The sequence below is a fragment of the Anopheles coustani genome, chromosome X, assembly GCF_943734705.1.
Source record: "Anopheles coustani chromosome X, idAnoCousDA_361_x.2, whole genome shotgun sequence".
NCBI classification, from domain to species: domain Eukaryota; kingdom Metazoa; phylum Arthropoda; class Insecta; order Diptera; family Culicidae; genus Anopheles; species Anopheles coustani.
This window is the reverse complement of record NC_071290.1, coordinates 13,708,019-13,728,529: the sequence shown is the minus strand read 5'-3', so window position 1 is coordinate 13,728,529 and position 20,511 is coordinate 13,708,019. Positions and strand designations below refer to the sequence as shown.

Genomic DNA, 20,511 nt, shown 5'->3' with positions numbered 1-20,511 from the left:
CCCTAAGCTCTATGCGAAAAAGCGGATATGTGGATCGCTCTCCAGAATAGCTGTTGAACTCCACTTCATGGGTCGTGACGCCTTATTGAGTGTTTAGTGGAACTCAGGAAAAGCCAGATGTACATTTAGTACATCTATGACATAGACGGAGCGCGTTTGTTAAGCGTGTTTGGGCTCTGAGCTGTATGTAGAAACGAAAAGCGTCTATTTCTGGTACGACTGCTGAAGCTGACGGTTCATTGTTTACGGGATCGCAGAAATAGATGCTTATATCCTACAGGTTCATACTGCAATCAAAGAATTATATTCTGCCCAGAGCGATCTCTACAACTGTTAAACTTCATCGGTTATCGCGCCTCACTGAATATTCGGTGGAGCCTAGGAACAAGGCAGATGTTTGTTTAGTACATTTAAACGCAGTACGTTTGTCATTCAGTTTGTCGAGCTCGTTTAGGATCTGAATTCCTAAATACTGGAAAAAAAGCGTCTATGCCTTAGAAGACCTTAATGCAATCCACACATTGACTGCCAATGACTCATTTCGGAACATGTCACGAAACTCCTCGGCTATAGAAGATGTTAAACATTAGCCTTGGGAAAACTTCTTAGAAGTTGTTTTATAAACAAATTTTATCAAAATTTGTTGTACTAAAAAATATTTTCTTTGTTGAGAGTACACCAAAAGAACTCTTGACCATGTTTTCCACTCTTCTATCGTCAGGAGGAAGGTATTCTGAGGTCCGTAGTCATTTGAGATGGACTACCCGGAGTTAAATGTACATGCTCTAAGACTTACGACTATACCAGCATCGGTATAGCGGGGAAAGGAGGACTTACCCGTGCGACGACTCACTGCAGGCGGCTGAACTATCTACTCTATAGTGGCGGTCGGCCTCGGTCTCGGACATGCGGATGTCCTCCGAGCCGCTCGGGCTCATGTGGCGCGACGAGTGGTGCTCCAGCTGCCGGATCAGGTCCTCCAGGTTCCGGATGCGCAGCGGCCCCACCGACGGCGTGTCGTCCTCGTCGCCCAGCAGCCCCTGCTGCTGCTGCTGCTGCTGCTGCTGCTGTTGCTGCAGGAGGCCGGCGTGCTGCTGCTGCTGCTGCTGCTGTCGGTGGTGATGCAGCAGCGTAGCCGTCTGGCCGGCGTCACTCAGCACGTGCGGCTGCGGCTCGCACACATTCTCCCGCGAGCCGGTCCGCGAGCTGACGGAGCGCTTGTAGTCGCGCGGATCCTGCGGGTGCACGCTGGCGGCGCTGATCTGCGCCCCGGTAACGCACTCCGCCAGCGTCTTGCGCAGCAGCTCCTCGCTGATGCTGCCGGACGGGGTGTTGGCGCTGCTGCGCTGTGCCTGCGCCGCCGACCGCAGCGCCTCCAGGATGTCCTCGTGGTAGCCGTTGAGGCTCTTCATCGTCCGCTCGACGTCCGACACGGTGCCGAGCACGCCGCCCCCGACGCCGATCCCGACCCCACCGACGCCACCTCCGCCGACGCCCCCGCCCAGCACGCCGCCGATGACGCCCGGGCCTCCGAGACCGCCCGGGCCGCCCACGCCACCGACGCCACCGCCGACGCCGCCGACGCCGCCACCGCCACCGACACCGCCGACTCCGACGACCACCTGGCCACCTGATGAAGGAATAGTGGATTCTTGCTGAGCTATCAATTCGAGATTATCGGAGTGCGCGTCATCGTTCGCCGCCGCCGCCGCCGCCGTCGCGCTCCACTTGTCTTTCGGCCCGTCGCCCAGCACCAGCCCGAAGCCGTGCTTCTTCAGGATGCCCTTTTCCGGCATCTGCTTGCCCGACAGACTGTTCGGCGGCAGGTCGATGAACGAGACCGTCTCTTCCTCGCCTGCATGTTCCGCGCGGCCCCACATTCAGGTTTCGATTCCGATTCCGGTTGCAATTTCGCAAGCGATTCGTTTATCGTGGTTTCGAGGTTTAGTGTGTGTGTATGTGTGTGTGTGTGTGTGTGTGTGTTTGTGTCATTACCGGTAATGTTGTTGTTGCACGATGTAGGAGGGAGTGGTGGGCGGTGGGAGGCGCGGCCGCGACGAGCACAAGAGTTTGTCCAGTGTGTGTGTGTGTGAGTATGTGTGGATATATGCGAGTGTGTATGTGTGTTTGTGTTCAGATTGCAGTTGACAATTCGGTCGTTTGAATTTCCGTTTTGTTTATTCGTTTGTTTTTGGTTTTTTTTTTACCATTATTTCGATTATTAATTGTGGTTTCGAAATGGGTTTTTTTGTTGTCGTTGTCGTTTAATTTTTGTTTGTTTTCGGTACGTTTCGGTTACGAATGGTAGAGAGAGAGAGAGAGACAGAAGAGACAGAAAGAAAGAAAGAAAGAAGAAAGAAAGAAGAAGACACCGGACACGGCGGTACGAGTTTCAGATCAAACGGTAGCACAAACTGAGGGGAGTTGCTGTATGCTGCTCTCGATATACTGTACATAGTGGCTGTGTGTGTGTGTGTGTGTGTGTGAGTGTTTGTATGTGTTTGTGTGTGTGCGATAGATTTGGGGATGCTTGATGAGTGATGGGGTGGGGGTTCGTGCTACAGGATTCTTTGTCGTTTTAGCCTCCTGTTCGTAACGAATTTTCAGCTCGAGCTAAGTTTCAACACGAGTCTTCAAAATTAAAAGTGAGTAAACCCTGTCCAGTTGTTATAAGACCACCTGGATTTCCGTAATTTCCCATAAAAATATTGAAAAGTTTGCTCGCTCTCGATAATCTTTAGGTAATACACTGCAAAAATGGCTTAAACAAATACACAAATTGATGAAACATCGTATACCAAAAGTAAAGTAAAGTTTTGTAAAGTAAGTTTTAGTTACTTGTAGTGATTTTTAGTACATTAAAACTCTTTGTAGTAAAATCGTGATTTTGATGGAAGGAAAATTACAAATGGAGCTGCTAAAAGCATAAATTTTGTCATTTTGAGCGAGAAATGTCGAAGCCCGAGAGAAAATTTAGTAGAGCCGGTACAAACTGTAAATATATTTTATAAAATATTCTATTTGTCCCAACTTAAACTTTCACTTAAATTGCTTTAAATCTTTAAAAGGAATGTATAAGACAAGAGTTGGACGATTTTTGAGTAATGATCTCACAATTGTAATTTGAAAGTCCTTATATAAATTCAATAAAAATGAATGAGGATTCACAACGAACAAACTATCTTACTAAGTTTATTTTATTTTAAATTAGTTTTTGATACCTAAAATGTTTATATGGGATGTTTCTACAGTTTGGGTTTGTATAGTTTGAATCCAAAAGAAGCTTTGCGTCACATTCATGCATGACGTATGCTGCTGTTATTAAGTTTTTACTCTCGAATTGGCCATTATATTATCTCAGATGATCAGCAGAGAGTACATTGATATAATAAACTTGTGTTTGATATCATTTATTAAACACATTTTGAATAGAACACTTGCGTTCTACCTGCTATTTTATAACATGACACCAAGTTAACCCTTGAATAATTTAAGGAATAATCTGAATTGGTTGGAAATTCAAAATAAGTTAGCTGTGTTATTAAAAGGACACGTTTAACAAGCTTAAAATCATCTTTGCTAGTTAACTCCAATCAACGAGCTTTTCAGATCATTAACCGGTTTGAAAAGGAAATTGATATTTATCAAACTATTAAAAAAAACACATTAGTTGGGGTTAACACCTTTTAAACCCGATTGTGTTTAAGTAATCTTATAGCAATGGAACAATCGTTTTATAATATTATTTTTGATAGTTGTTGTATAATTTCTGTGTTTGTTTAAGGAAATTTAGCATGTTTTGGCCAAACAAATTACCAAGAGTGAGCTAATTTACGTAAATATTCAGAAAACTGAGGTAGTCTTACAGCAACTGAACAGAGCGTATTTGTCCGTGCTGTGAGTGTGTGTTGGTGTGTTTGTCTGTTGGTGTGCGTCTATGTATCAGTGCATTTGATCGTTTTATCCAATCTATCTATGGTTGGGGTTTTTGAAAGTTGCTCTCGGTTGTACTTATTATTTAAAAAACAGAAAACTGTTTACTCGGGAAAAACTCTGCTGATTTTGTTATGCCCTGCTCTCTTATGCCTTCTCTTTCCCTTTTTATCTTTCTCAGTAGCGAGCGTAGGTGTTCGATTGAGTTGTGGGAAGGTTAGTGGGCTCTCATACTTTGTTTTGAATCCGAAGCAACATACGTTATAGAAAGCTATGTAAAGAACTGATGAGATAATATAGTGAACGAGTGTAAAGAACTCTAAATGGCTGTTGATGGGATTTTGCAGCTGCGTGGCTCTTTCGTCAGAACAAATTGAACGCCATACACCCAACGCTATTTGAAAAGTTATTATTTGCTGGCCCTATATTTTTTCCAGCAAAAGGGAAAACAAAGCTGGCGAGTTTGGGAAGGGGGGGTGGGAATGTCGGTTGCTGACCGAACCATTTTGACCCGCCGCTTCCCCGGCAAGCGTTCGAGCCGAGTTTTCGTAGTCATTATTTTTCTATGCTCGTCAATCAGTGGGCAGGAAAATAGTTCGCTCGCAGCATTATTACACCCGCACCAATCCTTTCGCCTCCCCCCTGCCCCGGCCGTCCTATCCTTGCATTTTCCGATTCCGGTATGACGTGCTCTTTCGCAGTCGCAATCTGCCACACAGGCTGTAAGCGCTCGGTCCGGCTCAATTTAACGGCGGTGGATTAGCGTTGACTTAAGCAATTACTTTTCTGCTGGTCTGGCAGCTCAGCCATCGGTATCGGCGGGCGATGGAGAGGGGGGTGAGGGGGCTGATGAAATTCTAGACAGTTTCTCCCAACCCCAACACCGAGATCGAGCCTTCGTTCCGGTACAAATCAACCCAGATGGACACGACCGGGAGGAAAAACATGAAAAATAACAATTTGCACACGTGGCAGGAAATCGGTTGTACCAATGTGTATGAGTGAGTGCGTGCGTATGAGCTTGTTCACATACACACTCCATTCCATCTTTGACCGATTCGCATGGACGATTGTGAAACGGATTGAGACTTCGACTCCGGGATGTTTTGTTTTCGGTTCATTGCGAACAACTTCATTCCCTCTCGCTGCTGAATTCTTCCACATCAGTTAACACTGTATGAAATGGCTAGGGTTGTGTTGTAAGCCGATGAAGGAAACTGATGTTTGAGTTATATTTTTGTGGTTAAAAAATACTGCAATGATGAATTATGTTTGATCAAATATTTTAGTACAATTGAGTAACGCAATTTAAAGTACGTTTCTGGTACTTGGAACTGAACGTTGAATTCATTTTTGTGATCCAATAGTTAAAAATACATTTGTAACTGCTACGTCGCAGACGTCTTTAGTGGTACAGAAGAGAAAAGGGGCGTTATTTTTTTAAGTTAAAATTTTTTGGAATTGACTTGACATGAGCTCGACATTAAAAAAAAAAAAAGAAAAAACACGAGCCTAACTGTCACCATAGCAGATTTCCTCTACCTAGACTTGGGCTTGTGTAGAAGAAGCTGCCTATTTCAAAATAAAATTTCAACCATTTTCCGGCAGCCTGTAGATATTGTTCTGATAGGCCACCAGGCGCCTCCATCACCTACTTTGACATTACATTTGCTCGAGATACAGTCTCAGCTGAGTGAGTGAGAGAATCTGGCGAGTCATGTGTAATATCAATAAATTTAAAAAAATTCTTTAGTGTTTGAAAGGTATTTTTAAGTTGTTCTAAATTGTTCTAAATAATAAGGCGTCTCCATCGTACAACAGATAAGAACGCAACGATATTCCAAAAAAATAATTAAAACCGTAAAATAACGCAACACAACCTTTGACGTGTACTTCGCTACTCGAGCTTTTTTTTCTGTACCTGGCGGTGCTTGTTTTGTTGCTTTCTGTCGAAGATGAGGTCTTGTAAACCTTTTTCTTATGCTTATGCCCTTCACTCTTGTGGTTGGATAGAGGGGAATGGTGAGGGAGATGGCTTGTCTAGATGGGTTGAGCTTTGAGTGAGTGGAAATCTCGTATCTGATTTTGGCTAGCGTTTTCTGAGAGCTTGGAGCAGCTCGTGCGTGCGTGCGTGCGTGTACTCACCGGAATGGGTCGGGTCGTCCTCGCTCACTGATCCGGTCATCCTACGTATGGCCTTGTGGTCTCTGCAATTCGCGGTCCGAGGGGTGGGGGGGTTGGAGGGGTGGTAGATCCCAGCGTTGATCCAGACCGGTCCAGTCGTTGTCAGGCCAGGTTGATCCGTGTTGGTCGTTGGTCCGAAGGTCCATGCGATTGTTGTCCATGGCGATGTTCCGGCATTACGTGAACGAGAAACAAAACCAGGAAGAGGGAAAATTTCGAGGACGAGAGAGAAAGAGAGAGAGAGAGAGAGAGAGAGAAGGAGAAGGAAAGAGAGAACGAGAAAGAGAATGTGTGCGAAGAGCAGAAAATGGCGAATGTTAGTTCTATTCGCTGCAGTGAATCGTCGACAGGGTATAAAGGCGTACGTTTTCTACGAAAATCGGGAAAAATTCGGGAAGAAAAAGGAGGGCGTTGAACAGGGTGCGTAGAAACATTTCAATTCAAATGCTTCTGATGAATATTTGTGTTGCATATGAATATACATAGAGGCAGTAATAGATACAGAAATAGATAGATAATGAAAGAGAAAGAGAGAGATAGAGAGTGAGAGAGAGAAAAATAGCGAGATAGAAAGATAGCGTGAGAAAATGAAACAGAGAGCGACAGATAGAGATAGGTAGAAAGAAAGTGAAAGACAGTGTAAGTGAAGAAGAGAAAAAGAGAAAGAGATAGATAGATAGAGAGAGAGAGAGAGAGAAAGCTAAAAGGAACTGTAAGTAAGGAGCTAGTTTAAACGAAAACAAACAAACAATTCATAGAATATGAAAAAAAGGAAAACAAGAAACTAAACGTTCTTGTACACGCAGCAACGCCTATATGCTGCATGTGAAACCGAAAACAACCTAGGAGAGCACTAAATCGAAAAGTTGAACACAATTCCAATCGTAAAGCACCGAATCAAAGTATCTAAGGAATGAACGGAAAAATGAAAACAGCAGGGAGCAAAATGGCGTGATAGAGCACAGGAAGAAAACGGTAAAACGGAACGCACTAACGCTAAAATGAACGAATCGGTCCCCTAGGGATAGAGAGAAAGGAGAGCAGACGAAAGCAAACAAAACGAAACGCAAGGGTGAAAGCTAAGTCCAAAACCATTGGATTGGCAAACGGTATATTGAACGGGCAAAAGGAGGAAAAATTGGGGTAAGAATTGTTTCGCGCAGGAAAATTTGGTATCGTTTCGCATTTGTGCGCGCATCTAAAGCATTGTCGAAGAGCAAAACAAAACGATGAAGAAAAACAAACTATGCTTGCAAGACTAATGTGCTAGTCTGTGAAAGAGAAACAAAACTGAACGGAATTATTGCATTTCCCTAGCAAAAGCTTCATACGTCTTTTTCATCACCTTTCCAGATCTTTCGTGATTTTTTTGTTTTTTGTTTTTAGCTTTTAAAGTAAAACTCTATGTTCACTAGCTCAGCGTGTTCCACTTTGCTGATACACATGCAAACCGCGCAAGACATCTCCAGAACGAACCCAAACGCTAATCACTTTCGGTTTGGATGTAGTAGAATGGAAAAATAAGCATCAAAATAAGGAAACCTCGGCTTGAAACGAGTGCATTGCGAGCGAAGTCTAACAAAAAAAACCAACGTGTAAAGCAGAACAATGTTTCACTAAACTCATTCTAGGGCGCAAAGGGAATTCGTGCAAAACAATGAAAGGTAAGGGAAAGTTGGGAATGCACTGAACATAATGCGTAACGAGTCGGCTAAACGGTGTACCGATAAGGATCTTGCTATCCGTGAAACAGATGTGAGGGAACGAGTTAAGAAAAAAACGGGCCGAAAAAATAGTTCAATAGAAATGATAGAAGAAACCCGCGAACTAGCGCTAAGGGAAGCTTTTACGTAATCATTCCGCTAAGAACTGCAAACGAACGCCTCTACGCTCTGGGGGAAATTCCCACACCTTCGTGCTCTTCAGTCAAATAGGTTTCATATTGATGTTGTTTTAAACTGAACTAACAGAACTGGAAGCCAACAGCGCCATGCAAACAGCTGCCCTGAGCAGAGCCAAATGCGACTGGGAAGAGGTTTGCAAAAAAAAGGATAAGCAAGATCGCAGGATCTTCGACGCAGGAAAACTCACAACAAAATGGCGGTTTTAAGGAAATGGTTGTGGTAGCGTTGCGTTTGGGAAATGTGAACGATGTGCGAAGGTAACAATCTTCGAAGGAAAGATGTTTCTGCATATAAAGATGCATTTATAGATCACATTGACTGCCAAGCCTTTTTAGTACACTTTTTAGTACAATTTATTTTGATCAAATTTGTTTACAATATTTATTAAACCGAAGGTTTTCGAAGACTAAGCAAAGGCTTAGCTTCCCAAAGAATTATGTTTTCATGTAATTATAGTTTTTACGTTGAATTTTCATTTATTTATGGAGCAAAAACTTTTTAGAACAAATGACAGCTGGCTATAAAAAAAACCGATAGCTATGGCAGTCAACGGGACATTTACATTTTTCGATATACGCATCTGTGGAACACACTAAAACTAAAACAAAAACAAGAAAATAAAAAAAAAACGCGGAAAGAAAATGGAAAAACTAGTAGCTTCGCCTAGGGCTCTAAGCAAACTCGTATGCAAGGTTAAAACGGGCGCACACTCTAGCACACTGCAAGCCGCTTGATTTAATTCGTTCCTGTTTTCCTGCTGGTAGCAAATGCTTCCGGTTCAAATTTCTCATTCCATTCGTTTGTGTGTGTGTGAGGATGTGACTATGTGCGTATGTGTGTGTATGTGTGTCTTTCGTTCGGCTTTAGTGATGGGCTTTAGTACATCGCAATGAGGCGTTGCTGTGGAAAAATGGTCGGATGAGGAGGGGGAGGGATCATCTTATCAGAGCTTAAGGAAAACTTTTCCGACACATTTGGAGCGGCACCGGTCGGAGCTTTCGCCACATGGGTTCACAGCTTAAGCCCCGTGCGTCGACGACCACGAAACCCGGCAAAAACAATAGCAAGAGGATCGCAATAAAACAATCTTCACTACCTGGTTATGTTCGGCAACTTTGTGTCATCTGTCATCCACGGTATCAGGGGGGGGGGGGGGGGGGGGGGGGGGTTCCATTGTTTGCAAGATGGAACCGAACCGTGCCGATTGCGGTTGAATAAGCTCGAGCGTTATGCATGTGTGGGAACGGCAACAGGGATGCCTGGTACCGCCGGATGACAAATGATGCTCGGTGCCTCATTCCGGCTGGAGGGAATGATTAATAGTCGAACTTGCCGGCCGGCCGAGCACTATCAAATTAAGTGTCCTCGCTCTTCGGACGGGGACAACCATAAGGGCTACGGGGAGGAAAACCAAAAACAAAGGAAAGTAAAAGCCGAAAGCACTATACCTAATGGCAATAAAAGTAGCGCACCTAAACATCGAAGTTCGCTTCTGGTTTCCCCTGCGTGTTCTATTTCATTTAACTCAATTAACTTCGCAAATTGAAGGGGTGAGCCATGAGACGGGGGGCGAGAATAAGAAGCTTTAGAAACTAAGCGAGAAGAAGTATCCGCTCCATTGTGGCTAATTATGGTGACTTGCTATAAAATTGAAGATCTAGCTCTAATGAAATAACTAAGCCGAACGGTATCCAACGGGTGACAGTTGTGTTTGTTGTTTGTGTGTATGTGTAGTGGCGACTGTGTGTGCTCGTATGCAACTGATAGTCGTTTGTGATGGATGATAGTATACACACACATATACGCGGCTCAAAAGAGAATGACACGCGAGTTAAAAAGGGAAAAAAACCCGACGGGAACCGCATTTTCCGCATTTTTTGACGGAAGAAGATCGCCAAAAATGGGCTCGAGCACCCACTTCTGTATGGGGTTTTTCGCGTAAAACTCTCGGTGGTTTTGTACTGAACTGAAAACTGGGAAAGAGAAGGAGGATAGCAAAGAACGGAGAGGCAGAACACAGGTATCGATGGAAGATCGAAATATAAAACGATGAGAGGAAAACAAAAACAAGAAGCAACCATGCCCCACCACCCCACATGGGTGAGCGGTGGGCGGTGGGTGGTTTAAGCAGCTGGTGGTGAGTGGGAGTGGGAAACCGGGAAGGGTTGTGGTTTTGTTTTGGGTTTTCGCATTTTTCGTTGGCTTGGTATTGTTTTACGAGGGGGTTGGGGGTTGGTGGGTGGTGTGAGAGGGTTGTTTCTCGGTTGTTGGCCACACGACACACAAAAGTAGAAGTCCTGCCGGCGCGCCAGGATTGAACCGATCGCGTGCCGAATTACCAGAATTGTGGGGAAGAATATTGGAGAGCTTGACGTTTGTTTGTTTATGTTTTTTTTTTTTTGGTTCCGGTCCGGTTCCCCTCGCCCTGCGCGGGCTGCGAGCGGTGCGGGTGGCCGTGATATGGTGCGGATGGTGGATGCACCCTCGTCACCCCAAGATGGCGGACAAGATGGCCGCCCATCATCGCCTCGGGCCCCCTGGGCAGGGCGGCGGAGAACCGGGAACCCGGGTTTTCGATGCGTACCTCGAGGGGTTGGGCGCGTTCGCGTTCGCACTTACCTGAACTGGGTCGTCTGGTTGCCGAACATCATCTTGTTCGAGCCCTCCAGCGAAATGTCGTCCTGCGAGTGATGGTTTGCGGTCGCGGCGCCACCGACGTACTTCGCCATCGGTTTCTTCACGTACGGTGGGTCGTACTTAAGGCGTGTGGTTTTCTTTCTGCGCCCGGTTTTCGAATTGGTGTCGGTATTTGTTTATTTGTTTAGGTGTGTGTGTGTGTGTATGTGTGTGTTTTGTTTTTTTTTCATCCCACCCGCGCCCCACATAATTACACACGCACACAGCGGTCGAGTTTTTGATCGCGGATCGCGTTTTGTTTACGTTCCGTTTTGTTTGACGTTTGGTTGTTTGGTTGTTTGTTTTGTTTTTGCAGGTTCGATGCCGAGCCGGGTGAAGGCCAAGACCCGACGAGAAGGCGGGAGGACGCGATGTTGATGGTGATGCGGATGGTGATGGTGGATTCGAAGATGACGAGATGGCATTGTTTTGTGAAGGCGATGATGGCGCGCGCACGCACACCGAGTTGTTGTGTTGCGTTGTGTATTGGGGGTGTTGTGATGGTATTTGTTGTTTACGTGAAAAGTGTGGGTAACGTTGGGAATTGAACGAATCAAAAATCGAGAATAAACAAATCAAAATACAACCAGGATCGACCCGATCGCCGATTGGTTGTTTGTTGTGTTTATGTTTTGCGAATGTGAACGTTACCCGTTTAAGGGAAAAATGTAGTGTATGTATGGAATGTTTTCGTGTATTTTGTTTGTAGCCAAATTCGCAGGACAGATTTGTATCCCAACGTTGGCGGGTTTTTTTGTTTTTTTTTTGTTTTTCGCATCCGTACAACGACGGAGGTGATTATGGGGTGGAAGGAAATTCGAGAAGGTGTTTTGGAGAAAGAGAGAAGAAGCACAAAATCACAAATCAGTTTTGAACCTGGTAGCGGTAGTGTTTTTTAGCATTCGTTTTTTTTTTGGTTATGCTAATGGTATGAGATGAGGGTGAACTATTACTTTTTTTTTCATTATATATTATTGATAACTTTTTATCGTGGGAGGAATAAGGGAACGATTTGACAAATCGGGTGGTTGGGAAATAGGGGAAATCAGAGGTGCTGGTTTTAGAGAGAGAGAGAGAGGAGGTGGAAAAGAGTGATTTGGGGAGGGGATTGCAATAAACGGGCCGTTAGCGGGGGAGTACGGTGGAAAGCGAGAAGGGATAGCGGGGTTCAACATAGGCAGGTTAGGTTGCGTAAGAAGGGTAAGTATATGAGTCAAGAAAAAAACGGGGAAAAGTTGGTGAACAAGAAGGATTCTAGGCTGGTTGCGAAAAGTACTACGAAAAGACGAAGTGAACGAAGCACATAATGATGCGGAAAACTCATATACTTCTACGGGAAAGCAGTAGCTAGAAGCGATGATACGAAGTGTACCAGTTAGGTTGAAACAATTTCCCTTCGATTGAAAACAGAGGATAATGCAGAGGAGGAAACTGAGTCGCAGTCAAATGTTATGAAGAGAGCGATGTGTTGTGCTTGTTTTTCCTGCATTCATCTTTACGGTTAGAGGTCTTGGTTGTGAAGGGAAAATCGCAGGCAACATAAGAGTTAACAAATAATTAGGATTGGGGAGGGTGAAAATTAAACCGTTAAAAATGGTTTGCCTGGGAAACTCTATGAAAAATAATCGTCCAACGGCTGTGGCCTGCTGTCTTTCGATGTTTGGTATCGAATGTTTTGTTTTCTCCGCAGCATCGATTCCAGTTCTTCATTATTCCGATGATTAATGTGCTTTGTTAGTGTTCATTTTTATTTCGCTAGTTCGGTCAATTGTACCGTTTAATTCGAGTTTCCGGGTGTGCGAAAACCAAGACTCGGAACACAAGAAAACGGGGAGATTAACACACAGCAGTTTACACCGTGTTACACGCGTTACTAGTTGGAAGCTTTGGCACATGCATTCAATCGTACACAACACTCGCCGCATATATTTACTTCTATGATAAGAATTATTTGAGAGAAGCTCGACACATGCACATGCAATCGATTACTTAACGAAAACCAAGTTAAATATATCATAAAACGCATACATAAGCGTTCAAGTAACGTCATATGAAGGAGAAATTATTCAAAGAAGCGAACATGCAGGCGAGAAAAGAACGACAGTGAATCAGCATCCATGCAAAAGGAAACCATGCCATGCTGAAATGAAAAGTTTGTTGTTGCAGTTTTATAAATAAAAAAGTATATAAATAGTAGTCAGTTAAACACAAACCAAAGCTAAAACCGAAGCATGCGAGGTAAAACACTAGTAATACAATAGTTTTATCCGTTTCAAGCATCCTCCCGGGTGTCCGAGAGGGCCGTCGCTTGGAAGGTGTTAGTTAGTAAACAGTAGTAGTAGCAGTGGTAGTAGTATAAGTAGAGGTTGTAATGGCAGTACGAGCAACGTTTTAACTGGTCGATATTTACAGAGCAGCACATCCGTTTATGGAGGCGCCTTTGAAGATAAACTCGTCAAAACGATAAAACTGAAAAAAAACAAACTAAACAAAAAGAAAACAAAGGCAAAACATATTAGAAAGACAAAATTGCCCTGCACCTATAGCGAGCAAAGATTGAATATTGATATTTTCATTGCCTGATGAGATCTATTTATTTATATTTTAGAAATGGTTTTGGACAACGTCATCAAGGAATCTATGGCTCAAAGACAATTTAAAAATAAAACACAACGAAATAGAAACTATCAAATCTGGTAAAAATATAGTGCAATTAATCATCAATTATCATCTTATCTAAACAAAAGCAATTTCCATAAAAGCAAAACATTAAAAGAAACTAAAATAAAAGTAAGATGAAATACAAATCACAGTTATCACAGAATAGCGTTAATTGTGTAAGGTCAGAACAGCAAGAGTTAGAAGATAAATGTATAACAAGTACATAATCGGATCAAGATTCGACATTCGAACTCGACTCATGATTGAACTGAAAATCAGAGAGTTGGTAAAATCAGATTAGACATTTCGATTGTGTAATCTCGTGGTATAGATGGTTGAGAGTTGTTTTTTTTGGGAAACAATCGGAGGAAGGTCAGAACGGGGCAAAGAGAGAGAGAGAGCATTTAAGTGAGAGATAGAGAGAGTAAGAGAGAGAGAGAGAGAGAGAGAGAGAGAGAGAGAGAGAGAGTTAAAGGGAGAGACCAAGAGCCAGAGACAGAGAAAGAGAGAGAGAAAGAGAGAGAGAGAGAGAGAGAGAGAGAGAGAAAGAGAGAGAGAGACAGAGAGTGATAAAGGATGAGGAAGAAAGGTAGGAAAGGAGAAGGAAAAATGGAAAAGGGAAAAGGATCTAACCTTTAAGTGAAGGTGGATAGAGGAAAAAACCGAGAGAAAGAGAGATAGAAAGAGAGAGATTGAGTGAGAGAGAGAGAGAGAGAGAGAGAGAGAGAGAGAGCGAGAGAGATTTATAGAGACAGACAATAGATAGAAGCGTAAGGGTGATGGAAGGGTTGGGAGGCAGAAGTGGACTTTCGTATCTGTTGCAATGTAGTGTATCTTGTGAAGACTGTTCTGTGTGAGCAAGGCACGTTATCATCGGGCGAGGTAAGACGCAAACAAGAAGCTCGTTTAGGTAAGTTTAATCTCAAATGTGTTTAAAATCACATCAAGCTGATACACACAGATACGTAATCAAATGAAAAGAAAACCAAAAATAACGAAGTAAAACACCTAGGAAGACCGCGAATGCTAACTCAAAACACAGCAGAAACGAACGAAAGCAAAATGGGAACGCGCGTCGCTCACAACCACTTTGGGGTGGGGGAGGTGTTGGCAGGTAATGGTCTTAACAGCCATGGTTAAGATGGTTCGCTTTCGGGAAAGCCGGGCGGCGTGGTAAGGGGTGTAGAGAGGGGAGTAAGTGGGGTTCGAGGTTTTCGAGGTAGTGGTTGCTTGGCGGGTTCAGTGTAAGCGGGAAAAAGCAGAATTTTTGGCATGAATTGTTTAGGAGCAACATTCAAACCCGTCACGGAAACTGGTGATACTTTTTGTAACGTTCGTAGTTTTCGCGCGGCACAGTTTGAAGAAAGAGTAGTGGTAGTAGTAGTATTAGTAGTAGTGGTGGTGGTTGGTGGTGGTGGTGGTGGCGGTAGAAGTGGTAGTATTAGTGGTGGCAAAGGGCGTTGGCAGAGGTTGTGGAGAGGTATCGGGTCAGATAATCTGGTTGAATGGCAATGGGTTGGTGGAATTGGTAGTTGTTTATAGTAGTAGTAGTAGTATTAGTAGTATATTCAGTTGAAGTATTGATGTTGGTAAGGAGGGGACAGTGGTGGTGGTAGAAGCATCGTTACGGACAGTGGGTTAGTAGTCGAGAAGTGGTAGAAAAGAAAGGTTCAGTTCAGATTCGAGGGACAGATTGTTCAGTTCACGAAGAGCAGGGAGCCGAGAGTAGTAGTGGTAATTTAGTAGTTTCAGTAGTTGTATCAGTGGCGGTAGTAGTTTAGTAGCAGTAGTGGTGGTGGTGGTGGTGGTGGTATTAGTTATAGCAGTAGTAGTAAGTAAAGTAGTATTAGTAGTAATGGCAGTAGTAGTAGTTAGTAGTAGTAGTAGTAGTAGTAGCAGTAGAAGTAATTTTTTTGTGATAAAAATGAAAAGAATGAACAAAAACGGAAAAAAGTCACTAACCTTAGGCACAAGGAGAAGTTATTATGTACTACAACTGACCTGTAGCACAAAGCCATCAGAGCAAACGTTATAAAAACACCCCCAACAACCGACATTAAAACACCGACTAGAAACACTGTGTTTGAGCCGTGATAGTTGGCTGTAGTTGGTCGAACCGAGCGTTTTCGAAGGTGAGGTTTCAGGTTTTGTTTTCGATTTTAGATTGTTTTGTTATTGGGTTTGGTTTGGTTGTTTTGTTCATCGTTTTTTTGTTTTGTTAGACGGTTTGCGCCGTCATAGCGATACATTCATACACACGAACGCACAGTCACAGGTATTCAGTTTTTAGAATGTGTATGTGTGTGAGTGTTTGTGTGAGAGAGAGATACAGAGAGAGAAAAAGGAAAAGAGTGGCCGAAGTATATAAAATGCATCAGTCAGTTATATACATCGAGATGTTTGTTGGTCAGCCATTTGCAGCACGATAACATTTAGATAGCATTGTTTGTTGTTCGTTTTGATAACGTTTTGTTTTAGTGGTTTAAACACGCGATTCGTTTACAGCAACGTCACGGCAGGTAACACAGGGTTCAGCGTAGGACGAGTGTTTGTTTTTCGTGCGTTTAGCCGTTGACGTCGAGCGCAACGATGACGTTGGTACATTTGCATTTTACATTGTAGACAGATTGTTCGGTTGCGTAGTTGGGTTTTAGTTTTTGCAGTTTCGTTTAACACATATACGGTTGGTCGGTTGGTTTAGTAGAACGTTCCCATTCCGACACGGGTGTGTGCGTGTGGTTTCGAACGAACGAACGCAGTTTCGAGTTGTTTCGTGTCGGTTCGTTATTATTGGTTTTTGTTTTCGTTTTTTTTTTGGTACGGTTTTAGTACATTTGGTTGGCAAAGAAAGAAAAGAAAGAGAAGAGAAGAGTTTAGAAACGTTCATTCGGCAGTATCAGGCTGGATTGTGGGGTTGGGTTACGAAGAACGGAACGGAAAACTGAAACGGAAAGAAAACGCTAAAAATGCACTTATGATGCAGTGTGAGTTACTACAACGGAAAGCGGGCGTTTTTTTTTTTGGCATGGAAGTTTTGCGCTTTGTTTGCGTTCTGTTTTGACATCGTTTGCGTTTTGCTGCCCGTTTCCCCTTGTGGTTTTGGTATGTCAATTGGTTTGTTTTGTTTTCTGTTGTTTCGCTACAGGGAGGTTTTTTTTCTCTCTCTTCTGGTTTCTTGTTGTGAAGCAAACAAGTTTTGTTTCGCACTTGTCATGTTGACATCTACCTCGCATCGATTCATCGGTAGCGCTTTTGTTTACCCTTATTTTTATTTTTTTTTTTTGGTAAGTCACTGTTGCTCGGTGATGATTGAAATTTTGTGGAAAAAAAATGTTCGAGAGGCCAAACTTTGGTTAAAGGTGCAAATGGTAGCGAAATTACGAAATCACAACTCCAAAAGAGGTTTTACGGGTGAGTTTATGAAGCATTGAGGTAGCTCCTGCTGTTGATACTCACAGTCTACTCAAAACAATTCAATCTAACTACCCTAGATGGCGGAAACTAGAAAATAAAATTCTCTTCTCATATAAAAATACACTTTTTCGCATCAACATCCTTGCGTTGACGAGTTGAAGGACGCTTAGGGAGCTAAAAACCATGGAAACACCAGCTCTAAGGTTTCCGTTTCTTTTTCCGATTCGCATCATTACCGACTTTCATTGTAGCTCGAATTTTTCCCGTTTCCTTATGACAATGGTAATCAGTTGATTTTGGTTTACTACTGTTATTATCTTATCCTGAACGGGTTTGTTGCAGTAAAATGAAAGTGTAAGAGAGAAGCAAAACGATAGAGAGGGGAAGCGAGAACCAACAAGATGAGGTAGACAACGAGCTGACAAAAATGAGACAGAGTTTCCGGTTGATAAGGTTGAGGTCCACTACATCGGAATGGGCTTAGGGATTTCGTAATGGAAGCCCACGTTCATCAGGTAGCGCATTTCCCACATTTTTCAAGGGGTGGGTGAGGCGTTAGAAAAGCAAGCGTAAATAAATATACATACAGTGGTGGGTATTTGTACCGATCATCCGCGGAAAACCGGCAGGGTCCAGAAGCATGTCACCTGAAGGGTTGAAGAAGCTCTCAATTGTCCTTTTTTAAGCCTACTTTCACATTTCTGAAGGGTTTAAGTGAGCGAAAACGTAAACGGATGGTTCTGATGGGCTTAAATGGGATCAAAACCGGTTCCCAAACGATGACAGGTAGATAAATCGCTGTTGAAGGTTGTTGGTCGGGCAAAATGGTGGCGAAAGTATTTTATGTTCATTTTTACTAAAACGCCAAACACGATGGCGTTGAAGCTTGGTTATGTTTGCATGACTTCGCAATCGAGAGCAAATCGTACAGCGGTCCCCTAAGAAAGCTCGTCAAGCTCCTCGAATGTGCTCCTTCAAAGCTGGCTTCTCTAATACCCGGTTGGCATTTGGAATCAACTTTTCCCTTGGCATTTCGTTTCCCTTTTTTTTTTTCACCGAATCGATCGGGGATGTGCAGATAAGCACGGCAAAAGCCCGGCACTAAGCCTCCAACAAATACCGGGGCTGTTGCTTGGCATGCTAGGGCAAGGTCGGCAGCATGGAAAACTAATTTCCATCTTCGGCCACATTCTCGTTTGTGTCTCTCTCTCGCCCGAGTCGGTTTTACGAAACAAACCCGTCGGTAAACAAAACCCCCAGCACACAACAGCTCCTTTTGGAGGGGGAAAGAAGACGAAGAGAGGTAGTGGAGGAGGAGGGGAAGGTTTTTCTGCCAAGAAGAATGCAAATAGTGGCCCGACGTCTTTAGTTTCCCGAGTTTGCAAATCGCACTTGAAGGCAGGCGAAAGTGATATTGACTTACGTCTTTGGCGTTCCAGTTCTGTGGATGCTTCAAGAGGACGAAACAAGCGGCTTTAACCGGGCGGGAGGGAAAGAGATAGTAGATTATGGCGAGATGGATGGAGTAAGCGACAGCAAGAGACACATACCGAGCGCGAGGGGTAGGGAAAATCGATGGATATCGAGTGCGAACGGAAGAAAACCGTTTACTCAAGTGAATAAATACAGGTATTCACCCCCCGATTGTACATCCGAACATTACTGCTTGGAAGGGTGCCCTCCCCCCTCCCCCCTCCTGCTGCCAAGGCGTGTAGAAAAACGGTACGCCGGAAACATCTGGCGAAACCTTCCCTTCCCAGGGCAGCCGTTCGAGGGAGCTTAAAGCTGGAATCGTTCGTTAGGTTCAATCAATCTTCGTCCTGCCGTCGCCGTTTCTCAACCCCCCCCCCCCCCCACCACCGGCGAAGGGCGGCATGGTATCGCTCGAGAAGTGTTGCCCTAATAGCCCGGCCTGTTTTTCGCAAAAGGTCCGATTGATTCGCTCCAGTCGGCCGGAGAAAGCGGGTGGAGGAAAATGGAATTATTTCCCGGCGCGTAGGGCGACTTTCCATGGGCATGTGTGGAATTATTGGCGAGCGGGGTGGGGGCTCGGGGAGCGGGGTTTTAATAGTCCATCCCGAACTGATCCTCTCTCTCTGTGTGTGGACTGTTCGATTTAATAGCTGTCATGCGGCCGGGATGACCCGGAATCCTCGGGCCTCGGCGTAAAGCCATTGTCCATGGGTGGTTTATTTTTGGCCCGCGCCAAAGAACCATGCTTAGGAGCTCGCCGGCGTTTTTTGGGAATGGAGTGCTTTTCGCCAACCGCAAGCGTCAGCTTTCTTGCATTCCAATCAGGCAGCTCGCCGACGGGAGGATGGGCGAAAAAATAGGCTTCCGATCCCGCCCGGCTTTGACGCAATCGAGAAAGAAGCGTAGTGGAGTTCGGCTGACCAAGTTTGACACGCGTGTACGGTGGGATTAGGTCGAACAATCCTGCGGAAATGACAAACGGGATTTTAAGATAAATTTGTTTTATCAAAACTGAACTAAAATCGCGATAAAAGTAAATTTATCCATTGGAAAAACAGTCGGTTGAATAAACAATGCTCTGTACTAAAAATGTATGCAGTTTAGTACATGATTTACAACATTTTTTATACTATTTGAAAAAAAAATACGTCTCTTACAGAATAGCATTGCTTGGAACCTTTGCTTATTTCAAAACCAGCAACTAAATATACTAGGACTTGTTTGTTTGCATGTGTATCTTTATGTAGTAAACATTTTCCAGGATCTTTTACGGTACTTTACTTTATTCATTACCAAAGTTTTGAAAACCTTGTCTTGTTCTTCATTTTTCTATAAAAATATTTCATTGCAATGCTTGTAGGTGTTCGAATTAGAAAATTGTATTTGAATTCTTAAAATAAATCATGGTGGAATTCAAAGAAAACATTGACTTCCTTTTAAATTGACAAAGTTATACGAATTTCAATACTGATTTAAGAATATTAAAACTCTGATTGTTTACTTTGGAATACATAGCATTGAATGTATACTAAGGGTTTTTCTTGGTAAACTATCTGGCTATCATTAAACACGTTGACTGCCAAGCGTTTATGGCACACTCTTTTAGTACAACCTTTTTTAACACGTTGACTGCCAAGCGTTTTTACTACACTTTTTTAGTACAATCTTTTTTAATAAATTTTGTTAAACCGACAGTATTCGAAGGCCAAGCAAAGAGGAAGCTTCTCAAAGAATTTGTTATTTATCTTACTATAGCTTTGAAGTTGCGTTTTCATTTATTTATGAGTCAAAAAATTTTTAGAACCCACTTTTTTGTGACATGGCAGTAAACGTGTTTAACACATAGTGGGTGACAGGTAATTTGGATCTCATATAGTATTGCACGAATGTAGTAGTAGGCTGTAGTAATTTTAGTAATACTATTTTTGAGGATGCTTAGTCTATTTAATATCGGCTTAAAAACAAATCCAAGAATTTGTGTTATAAACTACTTATATAAAAAATGGCTATACTAAAACATGTTCTAAAACCGCTTGACAGTTAACCTGTTGAGTACCTAGTATTTTTAGAACATTTAGAACAAGAACATAGAGACTAAGCCTCCCTAAGGATATTGTTTTCCATTTCCAGCCTACTAATATATTAAAACAATACTGTATGAGTTTCCTTCCTCGTTCCGGATTGCCTGTCACCCACTATATGGGCAGTCAAAGAGTTAGAAATCAAAACACACACATCGATTTTTTCCCTAAATGTCAGCCTTTTA

The 20,511-nt window shown here is 43.3% G+C and overlaps 1 protein-coding gene across 1 annotated transcript in view; it reads right to left on the bottom strand.

The window, feature by feature from the left end:
- The window catches only part of LOC131269312 (uncharacterized), a 229,508-nt gene that overhangs the window by 3,135 nt on the left and 205,862 nt on the right, over positions 1-20,511 (bottom strand). Inside the window, exons 17-20 of the mRNA XM_058271663.1 lie at positions 15,321-15,459; positions 10,641-10,799; positions 6,079-6,140; positions 838-1,855 (exon numbers count right to left, since the gene is read on the bottom strand). Of these exons, the coding sequence (XP_058127646.1) occupies positions 838-1,855; positions 6,079-6,140; positions 10,641-10,799; positions 15,321-15,459 (1,378 nt within the window). The remainder of the gene's footprint in view (positions 1-837; positions 1,856-6,078; positions 6,141-10,640; positions 10,800-15,320; positions 15,460-20,511) is intronic.